This window comes from Pecten maximus, chromosome 10 (genome assembly GCF_902652985.1).
Source record: "Pecten maximus chromosome 10, xPecMax1.1, whole genome shotgun sequence".
NCBI lineage: Eukaryota > Metazoa > Mollusca > Bivalvia > Pectinida > Pectinidae > Pecten > Pecten maximus.
The window spans coordinates 34,324,192-34,343,020 of NC_047024.1; the positions used below are offsets into that span (position 1 = coordinate 34,324,192).

The 18,829-nt window shown below is 33.6% G+C and overlaps 1 protein-coding gene across 2 annotated transcripts; it reads left to right on the forward strand.

Annotated features, from left to right (window-relative positions):
• Nucleotides 1-6,948: 6,948 nt before the first annotated feature.
• Nucleotides 6,949-18,829, forward strand: LOC117335528 (inactive hydroxysteroid dehydrogenase-like protein 1). Of its 2 annotated transcripts, XM_033895570.1 has the most exons (10): nt 6,958-7,168; nt 8,361-8,483; nt 9,270-9,380; nt 10,226-10,284; nt 11,115-11,159; nt 11,776-11,810; nt 12,461-12,542; nt 13,377-13,604; nt 15,447-15,639; nt 16,115-18,829. In XM_033895570.1, the coding sequence occupies exons 1-9, from the start codon at nt 6,958-6,960 to the stop codon at nt 15,594-15,596; spliced, it is 1,044 nt and encodes a 347-aa protein (XP_033751461.1). In that variant the 3' UTR covers nt 15,597-15,639; nt 16,115-18,829. The 2 variants fall into 2 exon arrangements, with proteins under 2 accessions (XP_033751462.1, XP_033751461.1); XM_033895571.1 differs by having other exon boundaries at nt 6,949-7,168; nt 15,447-18,829.

Consider the following 18,829-nt stretch of genomic DNA (forward strand, 5'->3'; position numbering starts at 1 on the left):
TGTTTTATCGACATACGGCGATGTTTAGTCCCCTAGGCTGACAGCCCTTGACAGCATTCATAGCATATACCTTTCTCTTCACTTGGAAGATTATTCATAAATATGGACATTTATTCGGTGGATGATTTGCATAATTTCCTGGAATAATCTCTTCATTGTGTTCAATATGATTAAATCGTTTACTATTATATTTGTTTATTGTCTAAGTAAAGCATACATAATGCTATTATGATGAAAGCAAAGATAAAACACTACTTACATATGATGTGTCGTTTGTCTGATTTGTTTTGGCAATTATTACTGGATAACACGAAGGGGGAAAATGGAAAAAGGAGAAACAAATATTAGGGAAAGTTAAAATGCTGCATCGCCGACAACGTATACAATACTTCTCCCACAAATTCCACATCTGAATTAACACCAACAAATAAGAAATAATAATAACGACAGCGTCCTTATGATAATCGCTTATAAGACAAAAGGTAAGTACAAAATATAGAGGCGCGTTACGATAAAATATCGGGATGCAATTAATTATCAATCCACTTTTAATCTAAAAAATAAAATTTAAAGTTCCAACTTTCGGATCTTAATAACTCTTTGTCTTCGATAAAGCACCTTTAACGAGCGAAAACAAAGAGCGAATGAAATGTGGAAAGAGAAACAAGAATATGAGAAGTTGAGTAACACACAATGATGTCTAAATAAACTAAAGCGGGCATAGGAATGTGCACGATGACAATTAATGGTTTCTGACCAAGAAGTGACCTGGTTTTATTACTGCTTTGCAGAGCACCATATATCAGTCAGGTAGCTTACAGTGCTTTCTGGAATCTAACACACTAAGGTATATATAGAAATATAGAGAACACTGGTACGTTGACATTGGGAAACAGATTTACTAACATAGAGAACACTGGTACGTTGACACTGGGAAACAGTTTAACTAGCATAGAGAACACTAGTACACTGACATTGGGAAACAGTTTTAATAACATAGAGAACACTGGTACATTGACATTGGGAAACAGTTTTACTTACATAGAGAACACTGGTACACTGACATTGGAAAACAGTTTTAATAACATAGAGAACACTGGTACATTGACATTGGGAAACAGTTTTACTAACATAGAGAACACTGGTACATTAAAACTGAGAAACAGTTTTACTAACATAGAGAACACTGGTACATTGATGCTAGGAAACAGTTTTACTAACATAGAGAACACTGGTACATTGATACTGGGAAACAGTTTAACTAACATAGAGAACACTAGTACACTGACATTGGGAAACAGTTTTACTTACATAGAGAACACTAGTACACTGACATTGGGAAACAGTTTACTTACATAGAGAACACTGGTACACTGACATTGGGAAACAGTTTTACTTACATAGAGAACACTGGTACATTGACGTTGGGAAACAGTTTACTAACATAGAGAACACTGGTACATTGATACTGGGAAACAGTTTTACTAACATAGAGAACACTGGTACATTGATACTGGGAAACAGTTTTACTAACATAGAGAACACTGGTACATTGATACTGGGAAACAGTTTTACTTACATAGAGAACACTGGTACACTGACATTGGGAAACAGTTTACTAACATAGAGAACACTGGTACATTGATACTGGGAAACAGTTTACTAACATAGAGAACACTGGTACATTGATACTGGGAAACAGTTTTACTAACATAGAGAACACTGGTACATTGATACTGGGAAACAGTTTTACTAACATAGAGAACACTGGTACATTGATACTGGGAAACAGTTTTACTAACATAGAGAACACTGGTACATTGATACTGGGAAACAGTTTTACTAACATAGAGAACACTGGTACATTGATACTGGGAAACAGTTTACTAACATAGAGAACACTGGTACATTGATACTGGGAAACAGTTTTACTAACATAGAGAACACTGGTACATTGATACTGGGAAACAGTTTAACATAGAGAACACTGGTATATTGATGTTAGGAAACAGTTTTACTAACATAGAGAACACTGGTACATTGATACTGGGAAACAGTTTTACTTACATAGAGAACACTGGTACACTGACATTGGGAAACAGTTTTACTTACATAGAGAACACTGGTACATTGATACTGGGAAACAGTTTTACTTACATAGAGAACACTGGTACATTGATACTGGGAAACAGTTTTACTAACATAGAGAACACTGGTACATTGATACTGGGAAACTGTTTTACTTACATAGAGAACACTGGTATATTGACATTGGGAAACAGTTTTACTAACATAGAGAACACTGGTACATTGATACTGGGAAACAGTTTTACTAACATAGAGAACACTGGTACATTGATACTGGGAAACAGTTTAACTAGCATAGAGAACACTGGTATATTGACGTTGGGAAACAGTTTACTAACATAGAGAACACTGGTACATTGATACTGGGAAACAGTTTAACTAGCATAGAGAACACTGGTACATTGAGAAACAGTTTTACTAACATAGAGAACACTGGTACATTGACATTGGGAAACAGTTTTACTTACATAGAGAACACTGGTACATTGATACTGGGAAACAGTTTTACTAACATTGAGAACACTGGTACATTGATACTGGGAAACAGTTTTACTTACATAGAGAACACTGGTACATTGATACTGGGAAACAGTTTTACTTACATAGAGAACACTGGTACATTGATACTGGGAAACAGTTTACTAACATAGAGAACACTGGTACATTGATACTGGGAAACAGTTTTACTAACATTGAGAACACTGGTACATTGATACTGGGAAACAGTTTTACTAACATAGAGAACACTGGTACATTGATACTGGGAAACAGTTTTACTAACATAGAGAACACTGGTACATTGATACTGGGAAACAGTTTTACTAACATAGAGAACACTGGTACATTGATACTGGGAAACAGTTTTACTAACATAGAGAACACTGGTACATTGATACTGGGAAACAGTTTTACTAACATAGAGAACACTGGTACACTGACATTGGGAAACAGTTTTACTAACACTGAGAACACTGGTACATTGATACTGGGAAACAGTTTAACTAACATAGAGAACACTGGTACATTGATACTGGGAAACAGTTTTACTAACATAGAGAACACTGATACATTGATACTGGGAAACAGTTTAACTAGCATAGAGAACACTGGTACATTGAGAAACAGTTTTACTAACATAGAGAACACTGGTACATTGACATTGGGAAACAGTTTTACCTAACATAGAGAACACTGGTAAATTGATCATCATCATCATCATCATCACAACCACCACCACCACCACCACCACGATCATCATCACATCATCATCATCACTCAAGATTTACGGTACATAATTGCCTGAAACACCTGCAAATAAAGAAATTATCAATATAGTACTGTTATTATAACTTGATGCACTAGGTACAGATATATACGTCGAATTATTGATTAAGACGTATTTCTTTAAATGGCCATAATGGACCTAACACGTTAGTTGATCCATGTATTGTTCCATGACTAAGGCCTATATCAAATGTATGAGGCGCCGTTTTACTATTTGTTCAGTGTTTTTATATAACAAAAATAATTTCGGATATCAAGAATTAGTTTTAATATAAGAAAATAGATTTTCTTTATCATGATCAGGAATGCGATTATGATATATATATATACATAGATACAATGTATATACTATATATCAGAAAAGGCTTTTTTATATCAGAAAAAGTTTTTTGATATCAATTTAACAGATCGAATCTTTTATATCAAGAATTGATTTTCTGATATCAAAAATAGCTAGGTCACATTTACTAAGAATCCACAGTGGCATCACTTTCCTATATTTTCATAGTTTCTTTTTATCCTTTCATTCATTCAATTCAATTCAATTCTTTATTTCCTCCAAAATAAAAAAGAGTACAATGAAAAAGAAAAATTAACTAAGTGCAAATAAATGTTTGAAAATTAGAAGTAATACATTGACATACATATTGGATCATTGATAACATTTATCATTAATGTGAAGTCATATAGATTCATCAAGGATATGACCTTGTCTAAATTAGTACATTCTGATGATAGAAAAAGGTTTTTTTTAATATATATCAAAGCATGCTGAATAGAAAGTAAAACTGTGCCTCATAAACTCCTACGTATACGTATACCATATATCAACATGTTACCGATGTATGGATATATATATAGTTTTATTCTGCAACTGCCACCGCATTGTCGGAATATACACCCACCATATATATTTTTGCTGTATACGTCAGTGACGAAAAACAGCTGTATTTTGGAATCTTAGCACGTGCGTCAATTCGACTGACCTACTTCAAAGTGAAACAACGTTTAAAAGGCGAACATATTTCTATAATTTTTGACAACGTTTCACTTCAAAATGATTATTTTTGATGATTATTTTTGATGACTGTTGCAGGACAAATAAAATACACGGTCAGTGTCTTGAAATATAAGCTGTATTTTTGGCTCGGGACAGAAAGACAAAAGTGACTCGCCAAGGCTCGCCACTTTTGTATGAAAGGCCGTTCATGTCAAAAACGAGATACATTTAACGCGTTAGCATTTAACGCGTTAAACGACATTTAACGCGTTAAACATGAACTTCCGAGATTCCACTTAATTTGCACAAGTCGTAAATCATACACTTGTAGCTCTCTTGAAGCTCGTGAAACATAGCGCTTTCATTAATGATAAGTAATGATTTATGATAGTAACAACCCAACGAGTATTCATTTCTTAAATGTCACTTGAAAATGGTACGTATTTCATGTGCAATAATCACCAATATAATTTATATCTATAAGAACATTTGTTACAAAATAGAACAATCACAGAAAAAAAGATAATAAAAATGGTTCATAAATTATTAACAAATTCTTTTGAGCTTGTCAATGGTTACGATTATCGGAAAAAAAATACTTTAAATTTGACAATTTACATTAGGTTCAGTCGTTCCCGTATTGAAGATAATTGCAGCTGATTTGACAGACAGGGGCAATTTTCCACAAACGAGGGGTCGTTGATAAATGTCAGCTGTGTCGTCACCGAGGCATGCAGTTTTAACGAGTTAAGATTAACGCGTAAAAGCTTTAACGCGTTATCATTTAACGCATTATTTAAAACTTAAAGCGTTAAATCTTAACACGTTAAATGTTTTCTTGGAATTTTAAAGCGTTAAATTTGTTACTTAGCTAGCATTTAACGTGATAAACAGCTTCGTTCGTTTAACGCGTTAAAAGTCGTAGCTTTTGTTTTAACGCGTTAAAATGACTAAAATAGCAGACGAATCAAATTCCTTGTTGCATATATACAAATGTATAAGTATTTGAAGGACTAACAGTATGGCTGCCAGAGCCAGCTTTCTTGAGAGAATGCATTGACTCTACCGTCAGTTATTGTTATCGTGTTGGCATGAGGTGTAATGTTGACAAAAGAGACACCCTTGTACAAAGATGACACTTTTTTTCTCTCCGTTTTATTATAGAGTTTATATTGGTAAAGTTTACTAACTTTATGCGATTTTTCAACATACGACGGTGCCATCTGGTTTGGTGTATTGGTCCCAGTTCTTACCCCATAATCCATGATTATTTTCATACATTTTGTACATGATGGATCATATGGCAGCTGACCACCATAGACGAACATCTTGTTACCTGTAAACTGCATTTATAACACGGTATAATGTGTGATGTTCTGTATAATCTCATCAATTTTCAAAGATGACAAAACTACCAAATCGCTGAACAAAATGACACAACTCGGAATGTCTGTAAACAATGTGACGTCATCAGAATGTACCAGTTACAGTAATGTACAACAATGTATCTTACAGACCTACACAAATCACTGAAATGACCAAAAGAATGAAGCACAGTGAAAGAGGAAAAATTTGTTGGTTCATTGCACAAATTGATTATTTTGATAGGGTCTCTGTTTAAATCGGTTTTCAGAAATATCAACGTCCTCTTTAATGTGTTTATGTTCTATCAACGCGTACTGTAATATTCTGTCATTAAACTGTTTGAAATAATAATAATAATAAACCAATCTGCAGACCAAAACAAACCAAACGCCGACATCGGGATTCACACGTAGTAGTCATACGTTGACTCTTCATTTTTTTTTGACAAATAACCATTGTCAAATAATTTATACATGCCCACTGACAATATCGCCGACGGGTGTCTTGGCACAGCCCAAGGCATTCTTGAACCACTGCCCGAACCTCTCTCCTCGAAGCCTCCATATTTTCCCGCTTCCATGAAGAACTTTCAACCCGAATGCTGATATGCAAGGGTGCAATCGATTGGTTAATCTGATAAAGTTTAACGCGTTAAGATTTAACGCGTTAAAATAATTATGAACGTGATAAAACTGCATTTAACGCGTTAAATGTAAAAATTTAAATCTTAACGCGTTAAACTAGTTTTAACGGTTAAATGGTATGTTTAATGCGTTAAATGCAAACGCGTTAAATGTATCTCGTTTTTTTTTTTACATGAACGACCTTTCATACTTTTGTCTTTCTTAACCCTCGCCAAAATACAGCTGATATTTTAAGACACTGTCCGTGATTCTCTATGTATATCTATATAGTCTACATACATGTACGTTTCGTTGGCTCCAAGGGCTTACAGTCTATTGATTCATACCGTCTTTTTCGGAATAGTTTTAAGTGCTGTCAAATATAATCATCGCGTTGTGTACATGCCTTTACGTTCATTTAATCATATGTTTGTCCAATAATATCGATTTTCTTTTTGACACACATAAACGTACATGTATCTTTAAGATTTTTGATATCCGTTCGAAGCATTACTATTTTTAACATAGCTTTCCATTTTCCCATATTTTACGTTAACCCTAGCTATACGTCCGAGAGACCCGAACGAATTAGGGAAAATGGCGGTAGTTGACAGTTTCGAATATCTTTTTCGTGAAATATCATTGGTTTGTCGGTCTACTAGGGATGCACTGGCCTTTATCGGTGCATTATATGCCTCACGGAAGACATTACAATTCATCGGTTGTGTGTTAAAGGCAGGAAACGACCATTTACTCAGTAAATTGTCAAGATGGAGTAATCTTCAGAAGCGTTTTGGAAAATGGGCCGGTAAGCTTGATACGCAATGTGTTATAGTATTGCGTTAGCATCGATTTTACATTGAATGTGGAAAACTGGTCTACTTCTGTATAGCAAAGACCTATATCAGTGTATAAGTATCTATGTAAGCAATAGCAGTGTAGATGCATGTACCGACAAGTCTGATACATGATGTAGGAATTGTTTCCTTTTCATTGCATTTGGCAAAAATAATATAGCCCGAGTTTCCTCTGGCCCTGTCACCATGTCTGGTGTAGGGCCCCTACACCAGACATGTATATGTATATGTACATACCCCTCCCCCTTTCACGATTCTGTGTTACCCCGAGGGTATAATCATCAGCATTGACGGAGGAAGAAGAAGATAGATCTAACGTTACTTAAAGAACTGATGTGTGTGCAATTTAATGAATTAAACTGCTGGATTGTAATAAATTTAAAATTGACTTTTGAATTCCATTTCACTGCATTTACAGACTTTTGAAATTTTCAATGTGTTATAATTTATGTCCCTTTTTAAACTAACCTATATATTAGCTCCCTACTCCTATAACATAAGAGGCCGCTGATCGGCTCTTTTTCTATCTATCTATATGATTTTGGCGACTGCGTTACACGGCGGCTGTCAAAAGTATCTCGCCGTGTAAAACCTCTAACATTGTTGGAGTAATTAGCTCCCCAACAGGCAAAAAGGTTATATTAACTAATTTAACTATATTATATATGATCTGGGACAGTATCCAATGGCTGTCTGTCCAGCATAAACTTCTTCCATTAAACAATTTCTCAACAAAATAAACAATTTCTCAACCAAGAGGCCCAAGATAATGCAATGGGACAGTAGCATGCTTGCATAAAGGGCTACCAAAATCTAATGACTATCAAATAAAAATTAATATATATAGGACATGGTGACCATGACCTACTTTCAAGGTCACACATACAGGTCAAATGCATTATTATTAGAATCTTTATCACAACATATATATCCACTTTAAAGGCCTCTTGTGATGATTTTGGGCATGTTGCTGTAGCATTCTGGAATGAGTTCAGATTGATCTACTGCTTATTATATACCAGTATACAATATATTAATCCGAAGGGTTCTGGGCATGATGTTAATATCGCCTTTCAAGTTGCCTTGTAGTATAAGATCGTCAGAAAATTCAGACTATCAATATCTGTACTATTTTGTTTCTAGTGGTGACAGGAAGCAGTGAGGGGATAGGACGAGCTTATGCAAGAGAGTTAGCTAGTCGTGGCCTCAACATTGTTCTGATCAGCAAAAAAGAGAATCGCTTATACAGGACAGCCAAGGACATAGGTACTTTTAACACTGTACTGCATTTTTCCTGTAACCGGACTCATTGTAATGCACAACTTCATAATACTAGTGGAATGTAGCTAGGATAAAATAATAATGTCACATATGTATGTAAGTGGTTCTGAAACCTCAATCCAAGGGAAAGACATACATCAACTATCTTTTTGAAGTTCAGTATTATGATCTATCATTAGGGTTGCCATTTTGCTGAAACTGAAATGGCTTGCTTTAAGAGTTGACATTTCACTACCTACAGCACAAGTATACTGGAGTAATGAATTGGACATCATCATCACAATTATATTACCTTAACCTTAGCTTAATTACCTTAAAGTAGAATGTACATGCACTTAAATATTGTAATATTGTACATAACAAGGCCAACATGGTATGAGAAAAAGATATACTCCCTCACTCCTTGCACATGTACATTAAACCCCTTAAATTACCTGAAGTGAGATAGTACTGATCTGGACCCTCCCTTGGGATTTGCTCTTTAAGATGCTTTTGTTATAGTCTTGCGTTTGATAACTAAAGTGTCTTCCACTTTGGTTTGAGAGTGAGGGATTCTGTTATTCCCACATGATTTTTCCATAAAGGATATATTTATCATACTATATTATTCAACAAATATACATACAAGTATGTGTGGATGGAAGAAAATCTAGACTTATTGTGTATGTAACATATATGCAAGTAATTAACCGGTTTGCTCGAGCTTTTATTATCACACTTTACAATACAACAATTCTTATGCTAATTAAAACTCATTTTTTGTGTTTTCAGAAGAAAAATATGGTGTGCAAACCTGCGTTTTAGGCATCAATTTTAATGAAGGTCGAGAAATTTACCAAGAAATATGGGAAGCAATCAAAGACAAAGAAATTGGAATACTAGGTCAGTCATAATACTATATATATACATGTAATATGTTAAATATACTGTTGTTGTTTATATAATTATGTATGAGATTCTTTTTAATGGGATTATAAATATACTGTACATGTTTTATGATAATAAAAAATTAGATAAAACTTCCCTGGTGGTATTAAGGCTATTAATATTCCAGTAATATATTTACTGGTTATATATATATTATATATCTTTTCAATGAGAGGACTCTCTATGTTTTCTCAATCAGAAACCAGCAATAGAAGTGATTTCATATTTAAGTATAAAAAAACATATAAAAAGGGCTGGAGTAAGTATAAAAAAAACATGAAAACGGCTGCTTTTTCTCCCGCACCTACCATACAAAGAATTTTTGTCTTCTTGGAGTCCTGCCATAAGATATACATTGTGTCTTTTACTGGAATAACCATAGGCCTGATCACAGACCTGCAGCCATTGCGACAGTACTACCTTTTGATAAAAAGGGAAGATTAGTTCATGGAATGATAAATAATCAAGTATAATTCAAATCAGGAATCAGTTCAGTTTTAATTATACAATTAAAAAGATAGCTGTTGTAGAGTTAAATTAGAATCATAAATTATTTTTGTAGAGCAGTTTTGTTTTTTGAAACCATACTTAAAAAGTTACATAACCTAGGCCAGTGTGATTTATACCTTTAAAGTTATATCAAAAATGATGAGTCGATGATTTAGAAAAATATCCAGCCAAGAGCCTTGGAATAAAATTGTGTAAATACTGAATTATCGCAGCACTAGCCCACTTTTTGGTACTTGTTCTCATTCACAGCTCATTAACTCTGCTATAATATTGCTTTATTTTGTTGACAGTCAATAATGTTGGAGTGATGTATGATTACCCACAACCGTTCCTGGAGGTGCCTACAGAGGTAAAATACAGGGGAGATAACTATCACATTCCTTATACTGTTACAACCGCGACTTGTATATGATATATTTCAGGTCGAACCATACATCACACATTCCTAGTGACAGTATATAAATTGTATATATAGTGTTACTTGGGTATACAGTTTGAATTATACACACTAGCCTTCAGCTGATTAGTGGTTGGGTGGCAGAGTAGTACCCAATTGTCTTTCACTTGACCTAGACATCTGGGGTTGGATTCCCTGATCAAACGTGAAGAGGTATGGGATCACCTGTCTGACTCTGTGGGTTTTCTCTGGGTACTCGGATTTACTCCCACACTAAGACCCCTCTCACACTTCCATCCGGGCCAACAAGCATGATTAACATAAGTTAATATAACAATTCGCAATTTTGTAAAATAAATAAAGTTTACATTTACCTTAGACAAAGAGTACAAGCATGACCTGTACAATGTATTCAGTCTGAGAGTAAATGATATTATATAAAAAAAATCTCTGGCAGTGACAAAAAATTCACTAAACCCTGTCTGGTAGTGGTGTCTGACTGATGTAAGATGTAATTCACTACATTCCAGTAAATGTTTCATCAAAACATCTACAGCCAATCACAGACCAGGTACAAAATGTTCAATCAAGATAACTGTTTGACCTTTGACCTGCTATTTTGGAATGATAGATGTGCATTTATGCCCATCATTGGTGTTGAATGATTAATTTTATAAGGATTTTGATAAGGACTTGGTGCACAAAATCCAGTGGGTGTAATATATAGTTACTTAACATGAAAATTTTACAAGATTACTTGATTCTTATTTTGATTGTTTCAGATGTTATGGCAGTTAATCAATGTGAACGTAGCCACAGCGACTATGGTGAGTATTGGTATTGTCCTTTATAACAACTTGATCAGGATGGAGTCTTTTTGTTCATTATTGGAAGCAAATTGGTGATTTTGGAAGGAAAGTTTTGCAGAGTAACTTTGCTTCATTATGATACTATTTCAATTGAGAATGGGTTCTTTTTATTAGACATAAAAAATTGTCAGAAAAAAAGCCCTGACAGTGTATTTTAAAAAGTGTATATTTAGCAGGGACGTATGTCAGACATGTGTCTATGTGTGTCCCTGATTATACATAATTTGATAAATCTTCTTAATGATAGGCATGATGAGGTATTGAAGTTCTTCATATCACTCATGCACATAGACCAATGGACTTCCCTGGAAAATACTCTAAATCTCAATGAAAATCCCATTTAACACTGTACAGAATAGTGGCCATGAATGATTTACATTATTCAGGAAACTTTCCATGGAAAATATAACTCCCATTTTAGCTGGGATTGATTTGTATTAGTCATCATATAAGAAATCTCTCATTACAACACTTTCTGTATATACCAGCATCATATAGATGTAAATGACACATATTTTAAGCAGTTCTATGATAATCAAATTACAAATAATATTATGTAAATGATTTCTTACAGATGACCCATATGATATTACCACAAATGGTTCAAAGGTAAATTTCTATGATGAAATTGAAAAACAGTCAAAGTGAGTAACACAGCCACCTCCCACCCTGTAAGGGTACATATATGAAGCTGTGGTAAAAGGAAATATAGGTTTCATGCAGTGATTCTTCATTATTTCTGAAAAATCATAAGTATCATTAGTCCAAAACTCTTGACATTTTATTAACTTTAATTTGAATGACGCTTGATTGATAATATTAGTTGATAAAACATCAGTATATTTTGGACTAAAGTAGCATAGAATTAATTTGCAATGGTTAAATGAGTCCTTGACAGTTTAAAATGAGTCCTGATATTGTAACCAAGCAAATAAAACAGAAATATAAGTTAAAAGATAAAAGATCAAATATTTTCTTTACTGATTTATATTTCAATGAAACTTGTTGTGATTCTGTAATATAGACCTTTGTTGAGGATATAAGTTGACATGAGAAAGTTATTATATGAGATTATTATCAGTTTGTATATCAATTAACCAATAATCTCTGAGATAACAGTATGAAACTGTACACAAAGTCAGGGGTATTCTGATAACATATTTTGATAAAGAATTTAATAGGTATGACTTAAAAATTGATGGTATTTACCAGGTATTAAATTATAAGTTTATAAGAGTGTATGTAAAATCCTGTTTCAGATGTAAAGGTGCAGTGGTGATGGTATCGGCTGGCTCCTGTGATAAAATCACTCCACTGACAACTGTATACTCTGCTACCAAGGTAACCAGACACACCTTCATTAGTATGAATACAAATTTAAACAATCTCTTAAGCTATATTTTGCATTAGTGAACTTTGTTATCTCCAACTTTGAAAACTCAAAGACTCTGCTTAATGTGAAGAAAAAATTCAGTCCCGAAAATAAAAATTCTATATACGATGTAAGATATAATCTGTTACCTAAAAATATCTCACGTTTTTTGTGACCCATAGCGACGTCAAGATAATGAGGTTTTACTGTAGTTCAAGAAATTCAGTGGTAAATAGAATAATATATTAAAAATATACACATTAAACATTAATATTAATAGAGCAATAGTTTGAAAAAAGAACAAAACATTATGTTGGGAAATTTTTTATAAACAGATAATATTATGTAAATATTGTTACGCTTATTCCACTATAAACGAGTGATATTATAACAGAATAATTAATTTTTCTTTGTTTTCATGGTAAATACTCAAATGTGATTGGTCGAAAAATTCTTTTCATTCTTCTATGAAAGAAATTCCGAGAATGGCACGAAAAATGTGACGTCACAAGATGACAATTGACGTTGCGTATTGATTTGAGAAAAAAAATCCCATTTAAAACCAGTAAAATTGTACATAAAACATGTTTTAAATTAGAAAATCATTTTCAAAAATTAATTATAAGCATTGATGTCAATTTTTTTTTAGTTTCATCGGGGTATGAAACAAATTTTGTTTGCAAATTGTATGAATCCGCTACACGGATTCTTACAGAAGTTTGCAAACAAAAATGACATCAATGCTTAAATGATTTCAATTTTGAGTTGAATACAGTATTTTTAACAATGATTTTGTGTTTTAGAGTTTCCTGGATTACTTTGCCCGAGCCATACAGTATGAATACCAGGACCATGGGATCATTGTCCAGTCATTAATGCCTTTCTATGTAGCTACCAGGATGACACGCTTCAGTGAAACTCTGTCACGCCCCAGTATCATGATCCCGTCTGCTGCTGATTATGCCCGTCACGCCATTGCTACCCTAGGATATACAAGTCGTACGACTGGGTACTGGCCACATACCTTACAGGTATAATGATAAATGAGTCAGATTACATTGGTCAACTTGGTGGAAATTTCAAAATCCTCTTCTTCAGACCCAGATATGCTTGAATCTATAACTATTCACAAATGCTAGGGGTCTGAAGGTCAAAATAAATAATGCTCAAAATAGTGAATTTCTCTGGGACCATACAACTTCACTATTGGAAGGCTGTAAAGTTTACAGTAGGTTATATATGTTAGGTAAATGACACCAATAGGACTGGTATACTTTGTTTATTTTCTAATGCCATTAAAACCACAGAATGACTCTTTGGTAGCATATAGAGAATGTTGAATGGTTCTGTTGAATATCATGGTATATTCTGTCATATGTGTGATATACAATTGTATTTGTGATATTCAATGGAAAAAACATTCAATTTTCTATTCATTTCATTTTTAAATACAAATAATAACAAAAAGTCTATGTATGCCGAATTCTTAACAATCTGATTAAAATCTAGATGGTCATTATCACTACGTTACATGAACATCTAACAACATCCCATAAGGGGTCACGTCAGGATGACCTTTTGGATTAGCCAATCAAATGGCTACTTCCAGAATCTTGGAAGTGAATTTTATATGTCCGAATTAGCATGACTAGAGTGTATAGTCTGTCAATTCGTTTCAAGTCATTTTGTCCCATAAAGCATAAAGCTATATACTGTGCCGAAATGGTTTGCTTCAGATGCATGCTGTGACGAAATGTTTTTTGCTTCGATGACATCGATAAAATGCCAATTCGCCCTGAAAGTGATATACACACATCCCAAAGGTCATCAGAACGTGACCCCATATTGGATATGGTTAGATGTTTATGTAACATAGTGAGAATGACCATCTAGATTTTAATTCGATTCAATTCTTAAGACATTAGACTTGACAACAAGATAACATAATTTTTAATGGGCTGGAAACAAAATTTCAACATTTTCTGCTTTTACCTGGGAAGCTTGTTTCAAAATTAATATTTGATTAAAACCCAAAATGTTTACTACAGAGTTTCTTCAAAACAACCACTCATTCAACCTTTGATGCATTTCAATTCAATGCAGTTAATAGAAAGCAGCATTCTGATTGGTCAAAGCCAACTGCAACAATAATATCACTCGCAATAATATATTAGAATACTTAGTAATAATTTACTCAAGTAAGCAGTGAGGATGTAAGTTTTTATCAAAACCATAATTTTTAATTTTATCCTAATTTTCATACCAAAGGGCTGATCATGAGTGGTCTAAACAGCTAAAATTATAATATTAACAATCTTCTTTCCTATAATACTTCTATTTATATGCTCCAACTAAATCCTGTGGGTAGGTTGAAAGATCTTTAATACATCATGTAAGTGGTTTAATCAAATCAACCACTTCATAGCACATTTTATCTGATAAAGTTGGGAGAGGATTAGATTAGAGTTGCATTCTATATAGAAAAATAACACTAACTGAACAGATGTAAGTATAAGGATGAGTTGACAGTTTGGTGGTATGAACATTTTTATCTTCACCACCTCCACAGGCTCAGAGCTTGGACCAAAACTGGTCAACATTACATAATTTTAAGCTGATTTCTTCTGACCTGTATATGCTTGATTCAGTTCTGTATCCTTTAAAATGGACAGTTTTATATTTTAAAAGTTTACCAAGTTGTAAGTTAAAGGACAAGATATTGTTTCAGATATGATACATCTGAAGTCCTGATTTGAAGGCAGTCAGAGAAGAGGTTGTATCATGACAGCTTGTAGGATAGTATATGTTTGGGGTGTATTCAACATCCTTTTTTGTTGGCACAGTCACATTGATATTATGTGTTGTTGTTTCAGGGATGGATTATCCAGTGTATTCCAGACAGTTTGTGGATGTGGGGAGCCACCAGACTAAACTATGCCTTCAAACGCCAGACTGATGAACGCATCAAACGACGTTCTCTACGACTAATGCATAGTGACCAGTCACAGGAATCTGACTCATGACGAACTGTTGATGTTATTTAGGACAACTATTTAATAATTCTAGGTAAATAATTAAGACATGATTGTGGATTAAATTGAAATTGCAAATGATTTTATCAATTCGTCTTATAATAGTTCATGTAATTACAATATGGTCTAATTATTATAATACTTAGGTCACCTCCCTAAGTCGTTGATTTAAGACAATTTTCAAATACTGAACACATGGGCTGTTTTTATTCGGTTGAACCAGTTGGATAGATTTTTTAATGAAGGATCATGGACCAGGCAAACAAATTCTACATCCCAGTGACCACTGACAAAGATTTACAATGTCTGTTTAATTTACATCTGAAGGTCCATCATTAGATTGAAAGGCGACATAATGTAAAAGACCAACTGGCTTGTCCTTATTTTGAAAAAGTATTACATTTGTATTTCAAAATTTAGTCACTACTGTAACAGCAAGTCATTTAAGCCAACACAAAAAGCATAAATCCACAAACATTGTCTTGTATATCCCTATACCATTGTTGCAGAATACCACTGTACAGAAACTGAGATCGGTTGTGTTACCTGTGATACAAGTCACCATGATCGTTCCTGGCCACCACATTGATTTTGAGTGATGATATATAACCAAGAGTTATGTGTATCCCCAGTTGAAATTGTGATCTATATAGAAACTGTTTATATGTATATACAGACATGTGCTTCCTTCATACTCTCGCTATTTTCCTACACTGCCAAATAATAGTGTGTTCCCGTTTATTTTATCTACAATATGCTTTAAGATTACAATGTACATGCACCAGAGGACAGCTCATGTGATTAACACTTTGATTTCTGTCCATTAAATTTGTGGTCTGTTTACAATTCACATTTGTAAACCCCTTCTCCCTTCTCAAAACCCCCAATCTTGCCCCCCTCTCCTCTTGAATCTCTATTCTCCAAAAAAATTTGTTTATTGTTTCAAAAAATTATTGTAATAGGATTATCCATGATTTCACATTCCGCATTATGTTCCCACATAGTAAAGATTCCCTGTATGGAGGTAACTTCATTTTTTATCCTGTTAGTATTAATGAACTTGTTTTGTGTCATCATTTAATTTGTTTTGAGTTATTTGTGATGCATTATTTCACTTGTTTGATGATTTGAATGCAAGCTGAACGACTACAGCCTCTTCTGCATTAAAGCAATAATAGATTGGTGTCAATCTTGCAACTGTCCAGCTAGCCTTTATGCATACTACTTTATATCGAGTGGTCATCCAATAACACTGCATTATCGTAATAGAGCAGAACTTCAACCTTCCCTTTTCCACATTTGGCTTTAAATACTCATGATCTACTCAGGGGCCTCATTATAATTCAGGTATCAGTAATCAAAGTCTTCTATCAGCTTACTGATGGAGCATCTCTTTCAAAGAGATATTTTATACATCTTTGTCCTAGTTAAATACAAGCTTTTAAGTTCTGCTTATCATACTTGCATTGTAAATGTTATTTTTTATATAGTATTAGGTGTTATTATCCCGTTTCCTAGAAGTATACTGTATACCGTAGCTACCTTGTTAAACCTACATAAGATGTGAATGTTAAAAGAAATCGACAATATGACCTGTTGTAAGGAGATCTTCACATGTTTTCACAAAAGAATCCTAGCTGTTCATTCAAGATTTATACTTGTACGCACAAAAGCAACCTGTTGATCTAAAAAAAAAAAAAAAAAAACTGTTGATTCGAATCAAGATTTATACTTGTGCAAAAGAAACCTGTTGATCTGAGATCTATACTTTTAGGGGCAAAAGATGCTGTTGACCCTAGACCTGTACTTTTGGGCTATACCTAGTATAGTTACATGTTTATATTTACATTTGTCTGGTATTGTCACTATATAGCCTGTTTGAGAGCTCTGGCATTGATGTGCGTTTAAATGCCATCAATCACGTGCTACACTTATCAGCATATTAATACAAGTGCAACTACAATATCGAGGATAATTACGTTTAACGACTAATTATTTTGTCTACATTATTTGTTATAAAAACATGCCGTTTGCGCATTACGTTGATAATAAAATGATTAACAAACTGATTTTTTAAAAATTCTCCATGTACTATTTTGTTTGCCAAAAAGGATGCGACCATGTTCCGCTGTTCCAAGAGCCCAACTCGATTTGCACTCTTCTCAGAAGAGAAGCCTTCTAAGAAGATCGCATTCTGTTATATGTAAATCGAGTAAACCGGTAGAATATAAACAAAACAAACAAGTTTTTAAGTTTTCTCAAACGCTATGTGCATGTATTTGTTATTAATCCTTCTGTAGTGAAACTCATCTCTCGCACACTTAAAACATCTTCGCCGACATCTTGGAAGATACATCTTCCAGCTTCGAGACGGAAGAGGTAGAAGATCTTCCAGAAGCAGAAGAGCTACAAATCGAGTGACCGGAAGATATATTCTAGAAGAAGAAGTGTGTAAACCAAGTGGGACTAAGGACTGGCAAAAAATCAGCTGACTGTCGGTAAGGCGGGAATTGTGAATTTTAAATATGAATTATAGCATTTTAAAATAAAAAAAGGAAAAAGAATGTAAATATATAAGCGTTGAAGTGTTTTTGTATGGTATTTATGATCTACATTGTATTTGAATGCCAGAGCTTTGCAAGCAAACAACATTTGTTCAATGCTTAAATGTAATTGTGATACTAAGACAGCAATACTTTTACATAATTATATGTTTTTATATCTATTCCATTCACTTTTGTATAATTATGTTCATTATTCATTTTACATTTTTAATATAATTTGTTATTACATGTTATTACATTTATTTTTCGTTTTATTAAGTTTCTGAAGTAATTTTTTATAACTGATGAATATTGTCACTACATGGGTATATTAATATTGCACCCAAGTGTTTGGATATATTAAAATTGTATCCATGTTTGGATATATTAATACTGTATCCTTGTTTGGATATATTAATACTGTATCCATGTACTGATGCTTATTTGTCAACAGGAAATAAGTTAATACATGTAGTACCTGCTTTGATGTTTGTTTACTCACAGTAAATGTGGTTGTGTGACGAGTTTGTTGAATATATGACCGATACTAATGATCTGTACTTTTTAAAGATGTGTGTTATTTTGATATGATTTTCACCAGCTTTACAATCCTGGCTGTACAAAGTGTGTTGATAGACTTGAATATTGACAAATAAACATAATACAGATATTGCATGTTGA

Excerpts from the sequence above, each read along its gene's own strand:
- LOC117335528 (XM_033895571.1), top strand. The coding sequence starts at position 6,958 with ATGGCGGTAGTTGACAGTTTCGAATATCTTTTTCGTGAAATATCATTG. Across the intron at positions 7,169-8,360 it reads GCGTTTTGGAAAATGGGCCG|TGGTGACAGGAAGCAGTGAG; the intron begins GTAAGCTTGATA and ends TTTTGTTTCTAG. Across the intron at positions 8,484-9,269 it reads CAGGACAGCCAAGGACATAG|AAGAAAAATATGGTGTGCAA; the intron begins GTACTTTTAACA and ends TTGTGTTTTCAG.